General features: G+C 39.2%; 1 protein-coding gene across 1 annotated transcript in view; it reads left to right on the top strand.

Annotated features, from left to right (window-relative positions):
* Window positions 1-24,398, top strand: part of LOC122333205 — a 49,894-nt gene that overhangs the window by 570 nt on the left and 24,926 nt on the right. Inside the window, 19 exon segments of the mRNA XM_043230719.1 lie at window positions 1,232-1,367; window positions 1,440-1,791; window positions 2,601-2,651; window positions 2,725-2,851; window positions 4,071-4,236; window positions 4,309-4,429; window positions 4,892-4,988; window positions 5,069-5,144; window positions 5,215-5,345; window positions 5,424-5,575; window positions 6,504-6,781; window positions 6,784-7,029; window positions 8,250-8,562; window positions 9,301-9,427; window positions 14,856-15,233; window positions 16,046-16,103; window positions 20,149-20,240; window positions 22,388-22,544; window positions 23,382-23,471. Coding sequence (XP_043086654.1) covers window positions 1,232-1,367; window positions 1,440-1,791; window positions 2,601-2,651; window positions 2,725-2,851; window positions 4,071-4,236; window positions 4,309-4,429; window positions 4,892-4,988; window positions 5,069-5,144; window positions 5,215-5,345; window positions 5,424-5,575; window positions 6,504-6,781; window positions 6,784-7,029; window positions 8,250-8,562; window positions 9,301-9,427; window positions 14,856-15,233; window positions 16,046-16,103; window positions 20,149-20,240; window positions 22,388-22,544; window positions 23,382-23,471 — 3,148 coding nt within the window.

Genomic DNA, 24,398 nt, shown 5'->3' with positions numbered 1-24,398 from the left:
ACATAAACCAGCAAACTATTAATTAATTGCATCCAAAATAAAACATAATATATATGTGTGTACTATGTGTGTTTATTATGAATATATGCATCACAAGAAATTTTTTTATATCTGTGGAAAGCACATTAAATGTAAGTAAAGTGTCTGCCTTTAAGGTTTCAGATACGCTTTTGGGAAATAAAACTTCTAAATTTGGTTTAAATAACTTTACGGTGATAATGTAAGCCTTCAGACAACACGCTTGTTCTGACCTGGAGGTGTTAAAAGATGAAAAAGAACCAGATCGCATGGTAAAGTTAAAAAAATCTTCCTGACGAATGGACACAACCTAGGATAGAGGCACATCTGAAATAACGTACAATTAAAGGTAGAGTAATATTTGTGGTGAAAGCAAATCATCTTTTTATGTGTCGTAAGTAGATTGTTTTTGTTGTAAATGTGCCTGAAGGACAGTTCGGTGGGTAAGTCGGGGAAAAACACAAACAAAACAATTAATTTAAACTTGACAGTTTTGTAATTTACAAATATTTATATATCATTTGATATATAACTGCTGTGACGTTATTAATCACATCCAAAATGGAATAAAAAAAATAATATAGTAATATTAATCTGTAATATAGATTATGTACATGTGTGTGTATATTATTTAAAAGAAAAAATCTGTATCAAATGTGTTTTAAACACAGTAAAGGTTAAATATTTAAGTGCACTGTTATTATGATTTGATTATTGTCCAGGCATCTCCACCATCTTCTCTCCATCATAGTTACACCTAAAGCTCGTCTGATCGTTCATCTTCATCGCTCATTCATTGTCACGGGATATTTTTAAGTGCAACAATTAATGAGCTATAAATACATCCATGGGTTTGGCTGGATGTTTGTGTTAAAGACGTTTGTGTGTCATATCAAAGAAGATCTGTTGACAGAAATGCAATATTAGAGTCCATTAAGACATTTCTGACTGAAATATGAGTCCATAATCCACGATAACACTGGAAGCGTGTTGTGGTCTGAATCAGTACAGCTCTAAACAAACGTGTGTCTGGGTTTTGATGCACCTTTTCACTGGAGGAAGAGTTCCTATGGACTCGTATTTGAGTTAAAAGCATTAATGATGTGTTTATCAGACTCTCATTCCGACGGCACCCATTCACTTCCATTGCTGAGACATTTCTCCAGGTCCGGTGAACTCCCAACTGAATCGAAACCTGTGTTCTCTCTCTCAGACGAGGATGCCGCTTCAGTCACAATCTGCTCTCCGACGGGAACGCATTAGTCCTGACCGCTCACGGGCTGAACGCACTGGATGTAAAGGAGCTGTGTGTTCTACTCCTGCAGAGCGATAACTCTCTCCTGCCAGCGGTGAGTGTGTCACAGCTTATACAGGAAGTCTAGAGTTTTGTGTCGAGTCTGAAAGCGGTGCTCGTCTCTCAGGTGTGTTACTCGTATAATAACGGCGCGGGAGAGTACGGCCGCTGTCCGGACGCAGAGAACTGCAGGAGGCTCCACATCTGTGAGCGGTACCTGCGAGGATCCTGCGACTGCACTCGCTCGCACGACTTCTACGAGCCGCATCCGCTGAAGACCCTGCAGGACAGAGGCGTCCCGGCCGAACTCATGGGCGCCATGAAGGACCTGTACTCCAACATCGAAGCCCTGAGGCGTCTTTCCAAGGCCACGGGAGCGAACCCCAGGAGGGGCCCGAATGCACAGAACCGGAGACCTTCGAGCGGATTCAACGCCGGCAGAGGACCGGACGCTCAGAGACCTCCACAAAACAACACAGGTACCGCTTCCACCGCTTCCTTTCTAACGGGGGGTCGCATCTTCTGCAAAAAGTCAGAAATACGCTCCTGAATGACTTTTTCACACATGCAAGTTTATATTTTTCCACAATATAAACTTGAGCTCAACATGAGCTCGCAATTCTGTTTTATTCTTTTTGCAAATGCAAGGTTCTCTGTTCTGCAATTTGCAAGAAATCAAGTCAGAATGCACGACATGAGCTCGCAATCGAGTTCTAAAGTCACAGTTCTGACGTTTTTCTTGCTGTTTTGACTTCTGTTCTCTTAGTTGTGAGATATGAGCTTGCTCTTGTGAGGAAAAAGTCAGAATTGCAACATAAACTCAAGATGATGACTTTATATCTTACAGCTCTGTCTTCCTCACTGGAGTTGGGGGATATAAACTCTCTTAATTGCGAGAAAAGAGTTCTCAGAAGGACTTTTTCCTCAACTTTTTCTCACAATTGTAATGTTTTTCTTGCAATTCTGACTTCTTTTCTCAGAACTGTGAGGAAAAAAAGTCAAAATTGCAACTTAATATCAAAATACTGACTTTTGCAAAAAAAAAAAAAAAGTCTGAGTTGCATTTCCTGTGAAGTGTCTGATGTTAGCTCGCCATGAGGAAAAGCGTGCAGTTCAGACTTTTTCTCACAGGTGTGTCACACTATTTAGATTGTTTTCTCTCAATTGTGACTTTTCTTTAAAGTTTACATTACACCGTTAGAATTTTTTTCAGAATTAAGTTTACTGTATGTTTTATGAAAACATCGGTCAGAAAGACGCTTACAGACGTGTGTGTCTCTGCTTCCAGAGAAAACGGAGATCTGCATGTATTTCATCAAAGGACACTGCAAGCACGGGGGTAAGAGCTGCTTTACTTAGTGCTTCACAGAGCTGGCTTTCGTTTGAACGCAGCTAAACTCTCGTGTTTCCAGTCTCGTGTAGAAGGGAGCATTCCACCCTGCCCTATAAATGGGAAGTGAAGGACGGATCCGAGTGGAAGGCTCTTCCTGACAATGAGGTCATCGAGAAAGATTACTGCGATCCTGCTAAAATATACAGGTTTGTACAGAGAGAACGTGAAGTGAACAGTGCTGGGACGCTGGAGGGGGTTGCCAGGGTGTTGCTAGGCTGATGCCAAGGTGCTTTTTCATTTGTGCTGCTGTGCAGTTACTAAGGTGTTGTGTTTGAAGTGTTTTCGGTGTTTTGCTTTGCAGTTGCCAAGGAGTGGTTTTAGTGGTGATATGTGGTTGCTAAGGTGTTTGAAGTTTAATTAGTGTGTTGCTATGTGGTTGCAACACACTTTGTTTGTGGGGTTTATTTAGTTTGTTGCTACAGGTGTTTGGTGTTTTTTATGTGTTGCTATGCAGTTGCTAAGGTGTTTGGAGTTTTTTATGTGTTGCTATGCAGTTGCTAAGGTGTTTGACTTTTTATGTGTTGCTATGCAGTTGCTAAGGTGTTTGGAGTTTTTTATGTGTTGCTATGCAGTTGCTAAGGTGTTTGGAGTTTTTTATGTGTTGCTATGCAGTTGCTAAGGTGTTTGGAGTTTTTTATGTGTTGCTATGCAGTTGCTAAGGTGTTTGGAGTTTTTTATGTGTTGCTATGCAGTTGCTAAGGTGTTTGGAGTTTTTATGTGTTGCTATGCAGTTGCTAAGGTGTTTGGAGTTTTTTATGTGTTGCTATGCAGTTGCTAAGGTGTTTGGAGTTTTTTTATGTGTTGCTATGCAGTTGCTATGCAGTTGCTAAGGTGTTTGGAGTTTTTTATATGTTGCTATGCAGTTTGCTAAGGTTTTTTTGCAGTTGCCAAGGAGTGGTTTTAGTGGTTGCTAAGGTGTTTGGAGTTTAATTAGTGTGTTGCTATGTGGTTGCTACACACTTTGTTTGTGGGGTTTATTTAGTTTGTTGCTACAGGTGTTTGGAGTTTTTTGTGTGTTGCTATGCAGTTGCTAAGGTGTTTGGAGTTTTCCCTGTGTTGCTATGCGGTTTGCTAAGGTTTTTAAAGGTCATTTAAAATGTTGTTATGTGGTTGCCAAAACGTTTGGAGTTTTTATATTTGGGTTTTTGGAGTTTATTGGGTGTGTTTCTATGCAGTTGTGTTTGAAGTGGTTTTAGTTCTGTTGCTATGTTGTTGCTAAGGCTTGTGCAGTGGTTTTCAGTGCATTTGTAAACATGAAGGTTTTGGTTGATAACTATTTCACCTCAGTATTAATAAAGCTCTCTTTCGGGGCAGAGCATGAATGTGGTTTACTGAGCGTTGTCACCGTTTCCCTGTCTATCTAAGCTCTGGAATGAGCGGGGTTTGTTTCGATACGATGACCCAGGGCCCGTCCAGCGTGCGGCGTCTGTCCACGGTCCCGTCTGTGCTCCAGCCCACCTTCATCCTGACCACCGAGTGGCTCTGGTACTGGGAGGACGAGTATGGGAACTGGGTCCAGTACGCTACATCAGTAAGTGACGTTTTGCAAAACTCGACTATACTTTTCAACATTTGATGTCCTGTTTTTCCCTTCATCGATCAGGTCGGTGGTCATACACTGTCCTCCATCTCCAGCGATGAACTCGAGCAGAAGTATCAGGCTGATAACATCGCTGTGGTGGAGTTCACAGCCGGATCGCAGACGTATGAGCTCAGCTTCACGGGTAACCTAAAAAACATACATTAAGGGAATAATCCACTCAAAAATGTGTTTATTTACCCTTGAGTAGTTCCACATCTGTATGAAGTAACCAGGCTGTTTTGGGTCACCAGTGACTTCCATGGTAGGACAAAAAATACAGTGTGAGTCAATGGTGACCCAAAACAGCCTGGTTTCAGGATAGAGAAAACCATACCGGTTTGGATCTACTCGAGGGAGAGTAAATGATGACAGATATTAACTAATAGGCTTCATCACACAAACCTGTTAGAATGCAGTTAATTTAAGTTATGAAAGCCAAAAAATGTCATATGCATAAGTTTTCCAACGACAATAATTCCATACTGACGAATCTGTTTTGGGAACAAATAATTTGAGTCAGTGATTCACTCATTAACACAGTGACTTTTAGTGTCCCACAAACATTATACGTCTTAATGCCGTCTGAACTAACCTTCGTCTTCAGATATGATCCAGACCAACAAACGCTACGCCACCAAAAAAGTCGTCAGGCGTCGCCCCAAATTTGTGCCAGCGGCTGAAGTTCGAACGATCAAGACAACGTAAGAAAACGCCCCTCATTCTCTCAAGCTCTCTAAAAACCTGTATGACGGAGAGAAACTCTCTTCATGTCTGCTTTTAGTAAAAGGGTGCCCAATAACTTCAAGGCTCTGCCGGAGCACTGGGATAAAGCTCTGACTCCTGAAACCGGATACAAGGTGAGTGCAAGCATTTATCGGTGACTTTACCTGGATCTGTGTTTCTAGTGTTCTGTGCTGCTTCACGCAGAGCGCGTCGCTGCAGACCACGTCCCCTGAATACATCAGAATCAAAGATCTGTTCAGTCGCACCATGGTCGGCTTCAGAATCCTGAAGATTGAGAGGATCCAGAACAAAGCATTATGGGAGGTTTATCAGTGGTGAGTCCGCAAGGCATGCACTCGCTCTGGAAGCTCCCGATGCATTACAGCACGTCTGACGGTTTGTGGCACATTTAGGCAGAAGGACTTCATGAAAAAGAACAACGGAGGCCGAGACGTGACCGAGAAGCAGCTCTTCCACGGCACTGACAGCACGCATTTAGACGCCATCTGCCGCAACAACTTCGACTGGAGGATCTGTGGAACTCACGGCACGGCCTACGGAAAAGGTGGAGTTCGGATGAAGATAAAAATAGTCCAAACAGAAACCGAGAAATTTCTTTCCTCATCATTTGCACAGATGCACTGCAAAAAGATAGTAGTTGCCAGGTTAAATTATTATAAGTCAAAATTAAGTAACTTTTTTTGTTTGACATTGTAAAGACAATTTAGACTTGGACAATAATTTTTGCTTCCATAACAAATCCTTCTTTATTTAAGACTTTCTAGATATTTAGTAAAACATCTGAGCTAGAAAAGCATTTTTTTTGCAGTGTTTGTCATTGTATCAGTGTCTCAGCAATGGAAGTGAATGGGTGCCGTCGGATAAAAACATCACAATAATCCACAGCGCTCCGGTCCATCAGTTAACATCCGGAGAAGACAAAAAAGATGAAACTAATCCCGCATTAAGTCCATAATAACTCTATTGACACACATTTGTTTAGAGCTGTTTTGGTCTGTGCAGATTCCTCTCCTGATTCAGACCAGAATATTGTTCACTGGAGGAAGAGTTAGTATTTCTCCCTGCCAGATCAAGATCCTAAAGTCAGGGAACAGGAAGTGAAAAGCAGAAGACGAAGAGATGATAAAGTGAGCTTATATAGTCCGAGTATATTAGACAGAGTTTGACTAGTCTTACTTGTTTAGGTTTACTGAGGATACCGTTAGACCAAAGAGTTTCCATAAACATCCCGTCATATCTCTTATTCATGAAGACAAACAGCCCTTGAAACCCAAGCATAACACTAAACAACAATGGAAGATGAATAAATCAGTTCATTAATGATGTGTATATCTGACGGCACCCATCCGTTGCAGAGGCACGAGACGCATTTCTCCAAATGTGACGAAGAACGCTTGAGCTAGTCTTTTAAACGCACACCTTTCCCTTCCTAAAGATGCTCTAAAGAGGTCGAAACGTGTCTCTTTTTGCAGGTAGTTATTTCGCCAGGGATGCCAAGTACTCTCACAGCTACACCAAAGACTCGGGCACCCGCTCCATGTTCGTGTGCCGCATTCTGGTGGGCTCCTACACCAAAGGAGAATCCAGCTACCTCCGGCCTCCGTCCAGAGACCGGGGGGACACCGTCTTCTTCGACAGCTGCGTGAACGACGTCTACGATCCTTCCATATTCGTGGTGTTTGAAAAGCACCAGATCTACCCCGAGTATCTGATCGAGTACACGGACTCCGGCGGCTCGGTCTCCCGGTGCGTCCAGCGGTGCGTCCAGCGGTGCGTCCAGCGGTGGCGGTGACCAGGCCTGTTCCTTCCTACAGAAACACAAGCGCCTTCGCCTATAATTACCCCACAGCCGCGTCTCCTTCACCGTCCTCCTCCTCAAACACCTCCTTCTATAAGCCTTCCTCGTCCGCCTCATCCTCGTACTCCTCCCCGTTGGCTTCTTCTTCGTTTTCATCAACTACTCCAAAGTCTTCAAAGTCGGAGAACCAGTGCATCGTTTCCTGATCACGTGACTGCATCGCGTGCTTTACAGGAAGCCGGGAAAAAGTTCATACTGATAATCAAAACAAATCAGAATAATCTAAAATGGCGTCAGTGGCTTGTACTCTCAGGTTAAAGTCAGGATGCTTCTGATTTTTTCTCCTTATTCTGACGTACACCCAAATGAACAGATTTGTCTAAAAAGAACATTGGACCGGATTGGACGTTGAGATGTGGGCGGGGACCTGTATGCAGATGAGAGTGATCTTATAGGGGCGGGGCTTAAGAGGAGCAAGTGACTGAAGATTTAATGAAATAGTGGAAATGTAAAAAAGTAACTCTTTTTAGAGCTTTAACGTGCTTTTGCGAAACAGACAGGCTGAATTTTTATTTCATGCCAGCTTTGATGACAACATGTAATTTGTCTTGATCTTTGATCTTTGTAATAATCTCAATATTTGAGATATGTGTCACAATAAAGCTGTCTAATACACAACTTTAAGGAGATGAAGTACTTTTTTTCCTCCATGTTATCCATATAGTTCTCAAATACAGCCTACTTTTTCCTCATTGCTGTGAATAACTGACTGTAATAACACCTGTGTCCCTCAGCTATATAAAAATCATATAGAAAAGAGACTAAATTCATTGTTGTGGCTGCTGATTATTTTTGGATTAGGTCTACTTTATATGAAATCACTAAACGTACATGCACATGCAATGTCTCGCAGAGTAATATTTTATAACTCTTAGCACTTTACTAAGGTTTTTTTTCTTTAAAGTTCATAAATGTTAGGACAAAACGTTCTATAAATAATATTTCGGAACGTTCTTAGAACTTTCTAACTAAACATTTTCATACTTTCTTCATTTTGAGCGAAAATATTTAGAGATTCTCCTACGTCTATGTGACGTTATATATTATACGTCATTCTCACAACGTTCTTAGAAGGACACGTTCAAATGAACGTCATAACAAACGTTTAAATAACATCACAACAAAAAAAAATAACGTTTATTCTGGGTGAAAATAAAGGTAGTAGAATGTTAAAAGAAGCGTTTTTGTAACCTTTAAATAACATGAACTCCCAAAAAACTAAATTTGAACCTTTATAACCCATAATAGGAGCCCTTAAGAGGCTTACTGTTTAAATTGATATTTTAAAAAACTCATGAATAATTTAAGAAGTTGACGTGGAGCGCTGAGGCGCGTTCCCGTGACTTTCGTTTCCTCTCAGATTGAATCAGTGTTCAGAGAGTCGTTTGCTGATCTGGAGTCGGTTCTCAGAGATCCGTCTGACTCGGTTCGGTTCGGTTCGGTGTCAGAAGTCATGGCGGAAGAGACGATCCTGAAGGTTTTGTGCGGGAATCACGGCTCGGTGGATTACGAGCGTCTTCTGGACGTTTCTTACGGACTGAAGGAGAGTTCACTGGATGAAGTTCACCGGAGACGTCTTCAGCGTCGTTCAGGGAGACTGTGTAGAAAGATCCAGTGTGACGTGCTCCGTGAACACCTCCACCTGTGTGAATATCTGCTGATGATGGGACAAAGTCTTTCTGTTGCAACCACAACAGTTTCTGAGGAAATACATACCTTGGTTTTTATTAAGATCATTACGTTTTTATTTGCGTTATTTGTTTCATTTTCTGAAACCTGTATGGTATAATGTTTTTTTATAAAAGCAATTCACTCAAATAACGTTATATTTGGGGCAAAAATAAAGTTAGTTTAAGATTTTAAGAAGCATATTAATAACTTTTCAGAAACGTTATTACCACGACAAGAATACGTTTTAACAACAGCGTTCCTACAATTAGTAAAGTTTGGTTCTCGTCTAATAGTGTCAGTGCAGGTAAATTAATAATATACCTAAATATTAATAGTCTTTTTTCATAACAGTGAGAATGTAAATTAGTTGTGTTAGTAATATCTAGTAATATTTTTTGATTATATTTTTATTTTAGTGCATCAAACTAATTGAAAATTATAAATACCTCATTGGTTGCTCATTTATTTATTGACTGATTTCTTTACATTTCATTCTAAGTTTATGTAATCTTAAGTTAGTTGTAGTGGACTGTAATAACCTCACCAGATAATGAACTAAAAGCAGCGTGTCAGTGACGCTTTGCACCGGATCAGCCGGTTTTACAATTCCTGTCATATTGTAACACCCAAGTTGTTTAAAACAAATAAACACACGCCCGTGTAAAGTCTTTATAGATTTGCGCACAGTCATCATTTAAAAAGCACTGCAGAAATGCATCCTTGTGTTTTCTGTCCGTCAGATAAATGCAGTAAAACACATTGTGAAATGTCCTTTAAGTGGGAGGTGAAGCTGGGCCGAAGGTGGCGTGGTTTACCCAGCAGTGAACAGATAGAGCGGGATTCCTGCGACCCGTACAACACACACAGGTACAGCTCACAGCTTCGGCCAAACACACGACATATAAGACCAGGTCTCACTGAAGATTGATGTCTCTTCATCGAAAGTCCATGCAATCCAAAGCTTTAGGCGCTGACACATACAGTAGAAAACAATTCATATCATTTGAGACACACCTTATAACAATAAACTCCCACGTTCAACATATTTAATGAGCTTTACAGCTTTAATGTTTATGTAGTAATTATATCTGTTCATCATATAAAACCATTATGTCTTGTATTCAGTTGCTTTATGCGGCAACAAATATTTTCTTACTTGGTTTTGTTTTCCACATACAAACATACATTTACCGGGGAAGGAAGAGAAAACGAATAACAATAATTAAATGCAATTTAAACAAGTTATTTTTAATTAAAAGATTGTCACTGTCTCAACTAACAGGCCTTCCACTCTACTTCCTGTCTCAAGGGCAAGTGCTTCCAATGCACTTCCTGTCTCACTAAACGCCCTTCCAATGCACTTCCTGTCACAAGTGGAAGTGCCTTCACAACACTTCCTGTCTCAACTTAAGGTGCTTCCACTCCACTTCCTGTCTCAAAGGGAAGTGCTTCCAATGCACTTCCTGTCACAAGTGGAAGTGCCTTCACAACACTTCCTGTCTCAACTAAACGCCCTTCCATTCCACTTCCTGTCTCAACATCCTCAACAGCTTCTAAATGCACTCTGTCACAAATGGAAGTGCCACTTCCTGTCTCAACAGCGAGTGCTTCAAATGCACTTTCTGTTTCAACTAAACGGCCTTGCACTCTACTTCCTGTCTCAATGGTAAGTGCTTCCAATGCACTTCCTGTCACAAGTGGAAGTACCTTCACAACACTTCCTGTCTCAACTAAAGGCGCTTACACTCTACTTCCTGTCCCAAGGGCAAGTGCTTCCAATGTACTTGCTGTCAGAAGTGGAAGTGCCTTCACAACACTTCCTGTCTCAAAGGGAAGTGCTTCCAATGCACTTCCTGTCACAAGTGGAAGTACCTTCACAACACTTCCTATCTCAACTAAACGCCCTTCCATTCCACTTCCTGTCTCAACAGCAAGTGCTTCAAATGCACTTTCTGTTTCAAATGAAAGTGCCTTGAATGCACTTTCTGTCTCAACCAAACAGCCTTGCACTCTACTTCCTGTCTCAATGGCAAGTGCTTCCAATGCACTTCCTGTCACAAGTCGAAGTGCCTTCACAACACTTCCTGTCTTAACTAAAGGCGCTTCCACTCCACTTCCTGTCTCAAAGGCAAGTGCTTCCAATGCACTTCCTGTCTCAACTAAAGGTGCGTCCACTCCACTTCTTGTTTCACTGGAAAGTGCTTCGAATGAGCGGCAGTAAAACGCTGCAAGGTTTTGTTGTAAACTCCTGCTACTGAGTTCTGTTCTGGTCAGTTTTGTTTTCCTTCAATACAACAGTAATAAAAGCTGAGACCAAACAGCGCTCTGTGTCTTTACTTTACACGCATACATTTATCCAAAGCGACTTGCATTTGATCAGTTCTTGTTTCTTTTGTTGAAATAACGCATTTGCATCCTAATCATTTCATAGTTCGCTCTGGACCAGTATTTTATTCTTTTCCGTGTGTTTTTAAAGAACGGCATCAGGATTTAGTGCATTGTGTTTTTTAGTGTTGCATAAGAGGTTTTTAACCCTACGATGGGAAGAAACAGAGCTGGGCTGAGACATATAACAATTTTTGATGACTGCAGAAATGTGCTAATTCTGGAGGCACTTTATTCTTTCATGCACTCTTCTAAAAAAATACTTATTGTTTATTACTATAATAATATTTGAATATATTTTCATGTCTGGGGAAAAGTTGGGATTGATCGGTACGGTATGTTATGCATCATTTGGTGTCATATAATCAGCGTTTGGCACAGACTCGGTGCTCAACAGGTGCTGCCTTGTATTTGCTGTATTATGTGTGAGATCTGATGCAGCACTGCGGAGTAAACGCTAACATACAATGCTAAAACACAAACAGATAGACACGTGGCATTGTATTGAAGCCATTTATCTTATTTATCAGTCGCATTTCTCTAATCTAATCGATAAGCTCCACATCTTCTCCACTGGTGCAGATCCTGAGCAGCGCATCCACCACAGCTCTGCGCCTGCGCACGGCTCATTAAATATTCATGAGGAGAGACCGCTCGTCCAATCGGCTGCGAGTGAATTAATACGGAGCGTGACGCACCGTGAGCGCGAGCGCTGCTGCTGGAGTCGGTGTGGCACGAGCGCGGACGTTACAGAGGTAAATAAACCCAATCGGTTTTATTACGTTTTTTGAATTTATTTATTGCCTTTGCAGCACTGAGTATTAATAGTTCGTGAGGGGAAATCTGGTAAATACCCCGGATGTTGTGTGATTTTCTCGTCAGTTTTTGATGGGTGGATATTTAAAGATGTTGTGTGGTAATATAACACATCTAAATGAGGGATGATTATGAGAACGTCACGATTTATCTGTACACACATATAAGCGTTGCTGTGATTGTTGTAATGGATATTGATATTGATGTCGGTGAGGGAATCCCTTCATATATCGATCAATTCTTCCTCAAGCCCCGCAGCCGCCTTTATGAAATCGTTTCCGTTTCATTTAATCGTTCGTGTAAATTACACATTATGAAAATATGTGAGCGCGTGTTAGTTTTGTGTCTGGTGTGAATAAACGAGCGCTTATTTTCTGTCAGTGCATTGCTTTGAGAAGCCGTTATCCGTCGCGCCTCACTGCGCATGCGCGCTTCTCTTTCGATTCATGTGTTTGGACGGAGCTGTCAATCAACCGCGACGCGTCCGGCAAGACCAGCGTCCCCTCGTCGTGACGTCACCGCGTCACACTCCAGCTGGTTATCGTGCTCTAGTTAGTCTAGTTAGCTGTGGGTGGGTGTTACTGTCACATTCCTCATGCTGTGTCTGTGTGACGTTTGCGTTTTGTCTCCTACTGTTATGCTGCTTTTGTTATTTTAAATGAGTTTGCATGAGGTTTAACCCATTAGAGGTAATCTTTTGGTGATTATACTTTATTTATTAGTTAATTTGAATGATAAATGTTTCCTTTTTTCCATGTTTTTTTTTCAAGGCTCCTTTATTTGCTTTTTTTTCTGTATTTTCTGGAATATTTTCAAAAAAATATTTGTTTGTTTGTTTGTTTATTGAGGTTTTATTGTATATTAGGTTAGTTATTGCATTTTTGTCTATCAGTAATGTTTCTTTAGTGCTTTTTCAAAGCTCACGGACACTTCACCGGTTACCAGGACAAGCAGAAGTAGTGCAACAGAATCAAAACAGAAGAAGTAAATAATGCAAACGAAGCAATAAATCAATCTCAGTTTATGTGACTTCGCTGTTCGTATCTTCTGTGAGCGTGAGTGCTGAGGAGGTTTGAGAACACGCGTGTGCTGGAGTCCTGCAGTGCTCCGTATTTTTAGCTGTTCTCTGTAATGACAGCAGCATTAATACTGCAGCCTTCCACACAAAGAGCCTGATGGGATGAGAGAGAGAGAGAGAGACACACGGAGAGAGAGAGAGAGAGACAGAGAGAGAGAGAGAGAGAGAGAGAGAGAGAGAGAGAGAGAGAGAGAGAGAGCTTCTGTAATGTGCTGTGTTCCGCCTCATCCGCTCACAGTGGTGTGTGTGTGTGTGTGTGTGTGTGTGTGTGTGTGTCTTGAGTCAGTGAAACTCTACAGCTCAACTCAAAACTTCATTTTGCGTCTTGGAGAGATGTGTGTGTGTGTGTGTGTGTGTGTGTGTGTGTCTGCGGTGGGCCATACACTGCTGTGTGTGCCATCTGCTGTGTGTATGTGTGTGTGTGTGTGTGTTTCTTCAAGCTTTATTCAATTTATTCACTCATTTCAGATTTTCTGAAACCAAAACTATTTCAATAAATTTAAAATTTCAAATTTTCTAAATTTTAATTTTTTAACTGATTTCTGTTTTATTCTGTTCTGTTGTATTCTGTTAGTATTTTATTAAATTAATTTTATAATATTCTATCTGACAATTTATTTTCAGCAAGATTCATAGAGTCATTTTCTTAATCCATTGCATTATTATATAAAATCTAATATAAATCTAATAAATTATATAATTTACAAATTTGCAAATTGTTTAATTCTATTCTTTCCGACCATTTTTATGGTACTTTATTGAAGCAAAGAATAAAATGAAAGACAAATGAGAACTATTTTAATATTTTAAATTATTTTATATTTATTATTTGTATTTGATAAATATCGTACTGTAACTCTGGTTTTTATTTTATTTCATTGAGTTGATATTGATTTCTATCAAATATTTTGAGTTTATTGATATTAGGTAATGTTATATTTTAGAGCACTCTTTTCTGCATCTCTTTGAATTTCTGTCAAATTCTATCGTGGCGTTTGTAAAGTTGAATTCCGTGTCGAGTTCATGAATCTGTGTTGGGTGCTAGCGTAGCTCACTAGCCGTGATCGTCTGATGCTGATCATCTGACCTCTGAGGTCATGTGATCAAATGGAAGCGGTTGCTAGGCGACTGCGGTGTTAATGACAATGCTGCTGCTTAATTAAGATCTTGTGGTGTTCTTCGTGGTTATGTAAGGCTGAAAGAGTACATTTCTTTGTGATCAGTGAATTGGACATGTTTCATTAGCATCTGCTGTTGATCCCTGCAGTCAAACGCTCGTTACTCTAATGACTGCAGCGCTCGTTAAGACTCCTTTTACTTCATCAACTTTTACCAAAGAGGAGAATTGAAGATTCAGTCTCTGAAAGACTATGAGAGAATACAAGAGCTAGAAAAGAAGTGAATAAAATCTGACAAAAACATTTTCGGGAAATGAATGTATTAAATCTGACAATAGTTATGCAAATGAGATAAAGTCTGACAAAAAGGCAGGGGAATTTATTCATTAAAATCAGATTAAATGTATGGAAATAAAATCAAACCAAACGTTATTGAAATTATTTAATATTTATTCGGACAGAAAAGTCATGAGAATTATTATTTGACAAAATGGATGGAAATAAATTGATTAATTAAAATGTATGTAAAGGAATTAATTAACTAAACCTAATTAATAAAAAATGCGTAGAAATAAATTCAAAATTAAAATTTACATTTAGTTATTTTGCAAATGTACATTTTAACTAATCATTTATTTCCGTTGTAAATCTGTCAGAATTCATGGAGATTAATTAATTTCTTAGAAAATATAATTGGAAATGAATGAATGAATTAAAATTTAATTCGGAAAAGTCATGCAAATTTATTCATATCTGACAAAATGCTTGGAAATAATGTAATGTGAATATTTAAAAATCTTATTGTCGCTGAAATGAAATGAAACAGTCTGCAAATGAAGATAAAAATTGAACTCACTGAGGTTAACGTGTGTGTGTGTGTGTGTGTGTGTCTCAGGTGAGTCATCATGAATTACCTGCGCAGGCGTCTGTCGGACAGTAGTTTCGTAGCCAATCTGCCGAACGGCTACATGATGGACCTGCAGCGTCCGTCCAGCTCCAGCAGCTCTCCAGCGTCTCCGGCCACAGAACGCCGCCCGGCCCCTGCTCCTGCCCCCGCGTCGGCCCCGGCCACTGCCCCGACCCCGGCCCCGGCCCCTGCTCCCTTCCCGGGCCCCGCGGGCTTCCTCAGCTCCTTCTCCAGCGTGGTGAAGACGGCTCAGATCGCCAGCGCTGTTCAGGCCAAAGCCGCCGCCGCCGCTGCGCACTCAGACGCACCGAAACCTGCCGCACGCAAACCCTTGATCCTGCTGGTCATCGACGAGCCACACACAGACTGGTCAGAGACTCCACACTCCTCCACAAAACAAGATCTGCACACAGTCATGAAAATCAGAAGTCATGAAAAGTAACTGAAATTGCTATAAAGAATATATCAATCATTCAATCTATCATTTTTATTTATATAGCGCTTTTAACAACACAGGTTGCATCAAAGCACTAAATAATATATATATAACACATTCCCTTTTGAAATGATTTATACAACTTTATTTTGTAATCTCAAACAAGTGTGAAAGTCATATTAATATGTAATTAACCCTGAGGTATTTTAATATAAATGAGTGTATTTTAGTAATTATTTTAACATGTTGAGGCTAAAAGTAAAGAGCAGCTCAGAAGTGTTTAGACTGGAGCTGAAGCAGTGACTGAGTTTGTCCTCTAGAGTCCGCCAGAGCGTTTCTCTCCAGACCACTGATGAGCATCACACACACACACAGATGCTGTCTGTCTGTCTGCTGCTCTCTGCATTCCTGAGCGCAGTCTGAGGGTCTCTGGGAGACCACGGGCCCCTGACGGATGGGGCCTCTTTCCCAGCGCTGCTGCTGTGTGAAGAGACAATCACTCCACAGAGCAGCTCCGCTTCTGTCCGTCACACACACACACACACACACACACTCACTTACTGACACATACACACAAACTCACACACAGAGACAAACACACACTTAAACTTGTTGTTGTCAGCAGGTAGCAGGTGAGACTGGTCTGAAATATCGAGACAGAAATCAGTGAGTTGTGGTGTATGATGTACTGTGGAGATCAGAGGCCGCTGCTGCTGGACTGAGCCGGTCCTGTGCTGTTTTTCAGGGTGAAGTACTTCAGAGGAAGGAAGCTGAACGGCGAGTGTGAGATCCGCGTGGAGCAGGTGAGTGAGTGTGTGTGTTTCCAGCCCGGTGTCTAGACAGCCACCGTTCCAGAGACGATAGCATCTCTGACTCTACATCTGTAAACCATCGTGTGTGTTTGTGTGTGTGTGTGTGTGTTTCCTGAGCTGTATTGCTGCCATGTTTTGAACTGTGCTGCTGTTCAGAGAAACAAACACACACACACACATACATCACCGTCATCAGCATTATCCAACTCCTTTAAAATACACACACATATACAGTATAAATATATATATATATATGACGGGCATTTGGCTTGGCCCAAATGGCAGTGGAGGGGATGAATAGTCCCGTGAGCCAGGGCTGCGGTCATCGTCCGGCCTACAGGTCCGGTGGCTGGCATCCCTAGCGGTGTGGGGTTTCCCTCAAGAGGACCGTCTCCTCCTCTCACACACACCCTGGTGAAGGACGGCGAATAAAGGACGGGGTAATGATGATAATAAGGGGAGAAGAAGCTGACTCGTCACAATATGTGTGTGTGTGTGTGTGTGTTAAAGGATTTATATATATATATATATATATATATATATATATATATATATATATATATATATATGTGTGTGTGTGTGTGTGTGTATATATATGGATTTATTTCTTTATTTAAGTGGACTTATTTAATTCAGGATTTTGATTCTATCTTTTGATATTACTCTATGAATGTTTAATTAGTCTGTTTTTATTTTAGTTATTTAATTCATTCACATTATTTTATTTATTTTAACTTTATGATTATTTAATTGCACTTTTATTTATTTATTGTATTTAATTCATTTATATTTACTATTTCTTTAGTGTTTAGACTTTTTAAAATTTGTATTTATTTATTCAATAAATGAGTATGATTTGCTTAATGATTATATTATTGGACATTAATTGTTTATTTATTTTATTGCATATTCTGTAATATATTTTGCTTATTGGATCTTGGTCGTTGTGATGGAAAAGTTTTATTTTTTATATTTTATTTTATTTCAGTCACAGCGTAAAGAAACCTTAAAGATCAATGTGATGAAAACCTTAGTGACGATGGACCGACTCAGTCTCGTCCTCATAGCAGGCGATGGTGTAGTGCTGGTCGGTGTGTGTCATGCCTTATAAGGTGTCATCTGGTGCTCAGACGTGCCCTCACTAGAGAGCAGCCAGATCACACACACAGCCAGCGTGCTGCGTACCGAACACTAGGTACAGTGTGTTTGTGACAGTACATAAAGCAGTACACTGATAAAACACGCAGCTGGACCTCTGAGCTGATCTCCAGATGAGCTTGGTTATCTCGGCCTCTTAATAACGCTCAGGACTCACAGCGGACACTTTGTGCTCTCGGGCCGATGGTGTGTGACGTCAGCGCTGCGCTAGCATCTTTACAGTCTTGTGAGGTCCTGCTGTTTGTCCTGATGCTCTGCTGGAAACATCTGCTCAGCAGAGCTTCATCTGCTGCTGGACGCTCCGCCAGTCGTGTCCTCATGACCTCAGAGCAACTCCGACTCGAAATATAACCACAAAAACATCAGGGCCTGATGGTATTTATTAATTAGCATATTATGACTTCATTTATTTGTACTAGCAAAAGATTTTAATGAACATTTTAAAAAGAAAATAAAGACAATTTACAAAATAATAATACATATTTTTTTAATAATTAATTCAGTCTTACTTTGATGAAATTATATTTATTATATTATGACTTTATTTATTTGTACCAAAATATTTCAATTAAAAATCTGAAAATAAAATACAAAAAATGCAATTAAATTATAATTATAATACATATTTTTTTTATCAATTTTTCATTCATTCTTACTTTGATGAAATTTTAATTATTATTTACTGTACTACCAAAAGATTTGAATGAAAATTGAAAAACAAAAATGATTCATTCATTTCTATTTTGATGAAATTATACGTGTTATTTATTATATTTTGACTGCATTTATTTGAACTCCCAAAAGATTTTAAGGAAAATGAAAAAAAACAAAACAAATGTAAATAAATAATAATGTAGAATGCGTTATATCTGTGCTGATAAGCAGTTATGTGGAGACACAGTTCGATGCGGCCGTCTGTGATCACCCGCTCGCTCGCTCAGCTTCGTTTTATGAGCTGGAACCTGATTGAGATTCAGAGAAGAACTGAGAGACGAGAAGATCACGAGCATCAAGAGCTCAATTCGTTCCACACTGACACACAGATGATGATGATGATGAGGAGGAGGAGGAGGAGGTTATTTCGTCCTCTGTGTGTGTGTGTGTGTGTGTGTGTGTGTGAGAGTGCTGGTCATGTGGTCGGGTGAAAGGCACCTTGCATTCTTCACCCTAATGACACCCATTAGCTTCAGCTCCAAAAATACCTGCCAGATTCCAGATGGGATCACGACGCCAGAGCAGAGTGTGTGTGTGTGTGTGTGTGTGTGTGTGTGTGTGTGTGTGTGTGTGTGTGTGAGAGAGACTGTCTGAAATGACTAGTGTTTAAAAGTTCCAGAAAGAGTCTTTTCTGCTCACCAAAGCTACATTCATTTAATTCAAACTACAGTAAAAATTGTAAAATATTATTCTAATGTAAAACAGCTGTTTTCTATATGAATATGTGTTAAAGTGTCATTTATTTCTGTGAAGCGCAGCTGAATTTTCAGCATCATTACTCCGGTCTTCAGTGTCACATGATCTTCAGAAATCATTCTAATCGTTCTAAAAACATTTCCGATTATTGAAAACATCAGTATTTTTGTAGAAACCATGACGTGTTTTATTTTTCAGGATTCACAGATGAACAGAATTGATTTGAAATCGAAATCCTTTCTAAACGTCTTTACTGCTACCTTTGATCAATTTAATACACGCTTGATGAATAAAAGCCCCAAAACAGCTTCTGTAAAATTACTGAGCAGATATTTTTTGAATTGGGATTATTTGATATAAAAGAAGGTATCATGAGGAGTAACATCTGCATGAGAAGTGAGGATCAGATCAGTTACAGAGGAAGGAAGCTTGTTTGTCTGTTGGACTTTCTCCTGTTTTCTTTCCCAGCGCCTCAATGTGTTACCCGGAGCGTAACCATGGCAGCGTGAGCCTGGCACCAATCCTGCGCTCTCGCTCCGAGCCAGCGGCCAATCAGAGCGTCCGATGCGTGTGTCCTCTAGAGCTGCTCTCTGTCCTTTAAACGCTCCGAGCGCAGACGCACTTTTCAACATTGATAATAGTTCTTCAGAAATATTCCTTGAGCAGCAGATCAGTATATTTTTATGATTTCTGAAGCTCATGTGACACTGAAGACCGGAGTAATGATGCTGAAAATTCAGCGGCGCTTCACAGAAATAAATTACACTTTAACACATATTCAGAGAAAACTGCTGTTTTAAAGCATAGTAATATATTACTATTTTTACTGATTTTTAATCAAATAAATGTACAAATCGCAAACTTTTAATTTACTGGAAGTGAATTTTTTCACATTTTATTATTTTGGTGTTTTAGGAATATAAATATGCCTCTGAAAGTCTTTTCCAGGGGTACATATTGTTCCTTAATAAAGTGAATGTCATAATAGTGCATTTGATCAGATCAGACTGGATTGTTCTTTGGGAATATGGACTGTAGAAATCAAAAATTCATATCTGTGATTCAGTGCTGAAGTTCAGCTGAAAGAACTGACCAATGAAGTGGTTTTGGGGGCGGGGCTGTTTGGTTGACTAACCAATGGGTACTTGTTATTAATTTTTCAAAATGTTTATTTTTTCATGGTTTTGCACCACATCTCAGACATGTTATTACACACACGCTCTTGTTAGGACGGTGAAAAGTTTTTAAAAGTAACATTTTCGAGCTAACAGCTCTCGTCAATGTCAATCAAATCAAAGTAGGCGGGGCTTGTGTTAACTATCAAACTGAATTATCAGGTATCGATATTTCCGAAAACAGAGAAATATAATTTGTGTAGTTTAATCACGGCAAAAGTCGCGGGGTAGTGTTGACAAGTGCAATTGATGAGGCTAGAGGTAGTTAAGTGTAACGCTCTTGTGTGTTTCAGGCCGAGTTCTCTGAGATCAACCTGGTGTCGTGTGTGAACTCCGGCTGTACGGTGGACATGCAGGTCAGTCGAGGAGGAACCAAAGTGGTCAGGTCAGTTATTATACTGTCTCCCAGATACTTCTATTTTTATTTGTACGTTTTTTTTAAAACTTCAGTTAAAGTTTAGTTAGTTTTCTCATGTCTATATGGCTGTATTATTATTTTGAATTAGTCTTTTTTGTGCTTTTTAAATGTATTTTTGTAAATATGTCTATTAGCTAATTGTTTAGTTAAACTCAATGAAATAATTGCCTAACAGATGAAATAAAATAAGAAATGTATTTATTTGATACGATACATTAACTACATACACATACATAAATACAACTATACACGTATGCCCTATCAATAAGGCTGTTTTGAGAAACGAGTGTTTTTTAGGTGTGTTCCTTCAGGTTTGAGTTGAACGTGAATCAGTACATGACGAATGAATCACAAATCTCAGCTCTGTAATTCCAGACTGTTTTTCCAGACACAAATGAGTTTTCTTCAGACTAGAAACACAGTCTGTGTTTTGGTGGTTTTTAGTGCACGTATGAAGTGGATCGCATTAACTAGCAACCTCGTCCACTAACTAACCACAGACCAACACGGCTCTGTCCGTCTGTGATGTGAGTTATGTGTGATTCGAGCGGCTGGTTTTCTGTGCGCGGCTGAAAAGCAAATAAAGCGTGTGATTTGAGCTGCTGTATTAATAAAGCTCATCTTAATGAAAACAGCGCGGCTGTAATGGAGCCTGCAGAATGTACTTCCTGTCTGGGCCTCTCACACTCTCGGCTTCACATGTCCATCATCTGCCAAACACATGGAGATTATTTATACCTGCCTCACTTTAGCAGACATCTTATACTAGCTTAATAAAAGCCACTATTAATAGTGTGTGTGCGCATGAGCTGAACCGGCCCTTTAAGAAACAGGCCCTCACACACAAAGCTGTGTTTATCTGATCACAAATGCAGTAAAAATGTGATATATTATTATAATTCCAAATATCATTTTTCTCTGTGAACATGTGTTAAAGTGTCATTTATTTCTGTGAAGAGCAGCTGAATTTTCAGCATCATTACTCCAGTCTTCAGGGTCACATGATCTTCAGAAATCATCATCACACATTAGTTGCTCAGAAAACATTTCTGATTATTAATACATACATGGAAAACAATATTCCTTTGAAAACTCAGATTTTTCAGAATTCACAGTGATTTTTGTAACATTATTAATCTAAATATGCAACATTATGAATGACTTTACTGGCACTTTTAATCAAGCATGACCCACAAAAAATGTGCTTCTGTGCGATTTCTAAAAAACCTTGATTGCACCACATACTTTCTTAAGATTTGTTTTCATAGACTGTGTCCCTAATATCAGTGTTTTGTCCTTCAGATTATTCTCTTGTTTTTAATTTGATTACATGCAAAACACTGATATTAAAGACACACACGTCTAAATATCTAAAGCAATGTAAATGCCTCTTGCTTAAAAGTATCTGCGCTGCAAAAAAGATTTTCTTCCTTAGTATTTTTGTCTTGTTTTTTACTAAAAATATTAGAAAACAAGGCATAATATCTTGAATCGTTTTACTTGTCCAGTAAATGCATCTTGATTCAAGAATTTGTACAAAAAAAAAAACTAAGGAAGAAATTTTTTTGCAGCGTGAAAGCATGCTGAACAAAGACAGAAGAGCGCAATGCTCTTCACCACATCTGTGAGTTTTTTATGATGCCAAAACATAAAGATGCCAAAGTATTCCTGTGACTGGAGTGTGTGTGTGTGTGTGTGTGTGTGTGTGTGTGTGTGTGATGTTCCTCCAGGAGTGTTCAGTCATGTCATGAAGATGAAACACACACACACACACACACACGTTGTTTCTGGATCTTCAGCCTGTGTGACAGATGTCCATCCCCAGGGTTTCTGCAGGTCCTCAGAAAGTCTTGAACTCAGATGTAGCTCATTTAAATCTCAAATTATACAACAAAGTCTTAATTATGATTTCACGGGGTCTTCAATTTAGGGACTTTCGTTTAAATGTCTGCCGGTCCAGAAGCGCCACCTGCTGCCACACAATGTGCATTTTCAATAATACCTTTTCTTACAGTCCTTTTACAGTTGAAGGTGTTACTGTATAGACGCTCTCCTAGCTCCTGTACCAATGGTTTGATTGGGTTTAGCGTAATAGCTCTGTGTTTTCCCTGTAGATCGTTCAGGCCGGATTTCGTTCTGGTCCGGCAGCACGCCTACAGCATGACCCCGGGCGAGGACTTCAGGAGCCTGGTGATCGGCCTGCACTACGGCTCCGTTCCCAGCGTCAACTCGCTCTTCTCCATCTACAACTTCTGCAGCAAACCCTGGGTGGTGCGTCAAAGTCTCTTAGTGATGCTCCTAAACCAATAAAACTCATATCCAATGTGTTTCTTTTGCTCAAATTGTATTTATGCTTTGGTTTAAATCTCAAAGCTAAAACCGTAAATATTTGTTCATCAAAGACTTTCTTACAATATAAAAATGTATTATTATCATTAAAACCATACTTGATTACATTATTCTATTGTTATAGATAGCTAGAATTAATAAAATTACCATGAATAATAAAATATAAAGATCTCTATGAACTTGTTTCATTTTACCAAGATAACTAAAACTGAAAAAAAGAACACAAAAGCACAAAGCTAAATGAGGAAATAGAAACAAATAAACAAATCGTTTTAAAATAAAACTGCTCAATCGATTGTATTTTATTTAGGCATGAACCAAAATATTATTTAATTTGGAATTGATTGTGTTTTTATAAGTTAACTGAACCATAAATAAAAGCTAAACTATCTGATAAAACCAAAATACTTTGTTAGTCAAAGCTTAGTTTGCTTACTATAAATAAAATCATCTTTCATACCTTCAGAAACTCTTTTTTTTTTTTTTCATATAGAGGCTTTTCTTGCTCTTAGATGAACTGAATAAAAAAGGGTTAAACTGAAAAGCATGGTTTTGCAATTGTTTCAGAGCAAACTCAGACAAAACTACTCTTGAAGAAGACAAAACATCCAGTGTTATCAGGACTGAACTCACATGATATCTCCTTCCAGTACTTCCTTGGAGTAAACTCATTTTTGAAGTTGAGTGAGTTTTGATGGGAGAGTTTGTTGTGTTCTTTATAATAATGAGTCGTTTGTGTTTGTGTGTCTTGTTCTGCAGTTCTCTCACATGATCAAACTCTACCAGACTCTGGGTCCAGAGAAGTTCCCGCTCAACGAGCAAACCTTCTTCCCCAACCATACACAGATGGTGAGTCTCCAACCTGTTCACTAATACAGGCCGTCCCAGATCAGATCTGGAGAAATGTGTCTGCAATGGAAGTGAATGGGTGCCGTCAGAATGAGAGTCTGATAAAAACATCCGCAGCGCTCCGGTCCATCAGTCAACATCTGGAGAAGACAGAAGATCAAACTAATCCAGCTTTAAGATGTTTTTAACTAGTCCATAATAACTCTTCCAGCATACGTCCTGCATGCATCATTTATTCATTGATTTCATTGATTTTTAGGGTGCTACGCATTTTTTACTCAAATTCTGTTTTACATTTTTTTCTGTTTAAATGTTTCTTCAGGTTTGTTTGATGGTTAAATCGTCATAATAATCAGAAAACACCTAATTCATTCAGATAATTAAAACTTTGACAGTTAAAATATAATTTTTTGAAATCCATACATTTTTTTCCCAAATTGCATTTTTTTTCCTAATTTTAATTTCTCTGTATTTAATTTTTGACTTTTTTAATGGTTAAATGAAGCCGTTACAATCAAAAAGCACATTAATTAATTGAAATAATTCAAACAAATGATTTTGCAAAAGAAAATGCAAAAATGTGAATTTTATGGCCATATAAAATCCATTATTTTTTCCAAAATTCTGTTTTCTGGAATTCATTATTAAATATTAATAATCACAAGGCATGTCTAATTATTTGCAATCAAGCACTTACAGTGTCAGGATTTTTGATGTGAGAAACAACATTATATAAGCTTTTTCACTGGAGGAAGAGTTAAACGCATCTTAATGCTGGATTAGTTTGATCTTCCGTCTTCTCTGGATGTTCACTGATGGACCGGACTGCTGTGGATTATTCTGATGTTTTTATCAGGCTCTTATTCTGACGGCACCCATTCACTTGCATGCAATAACAAAATAAATAAGTCTCGGATGAGCATATAT

Source organism: Puntigrus tetrazona, unplaced genomic scaffold (assembly GCF_018831695.1).
Source record: "Puntigrus tetrazona isolate hp1 unplaced genomic scaffold, ASM1883169v1 S000000223, whole genome shotgun sequence".
Taxonomy (NCBI): domain Eukaryota; kingdom Metazoa; phylum Chordata; class Actinopteri; order Cypriniformes; family Cyprinidae; genus Puntigrus; species Puntigrus tetrazona.
Note: the sequence above shows the minus strand (reverse complement) of the source record. Positions and strands in the feature narration are given on the sequence as shown.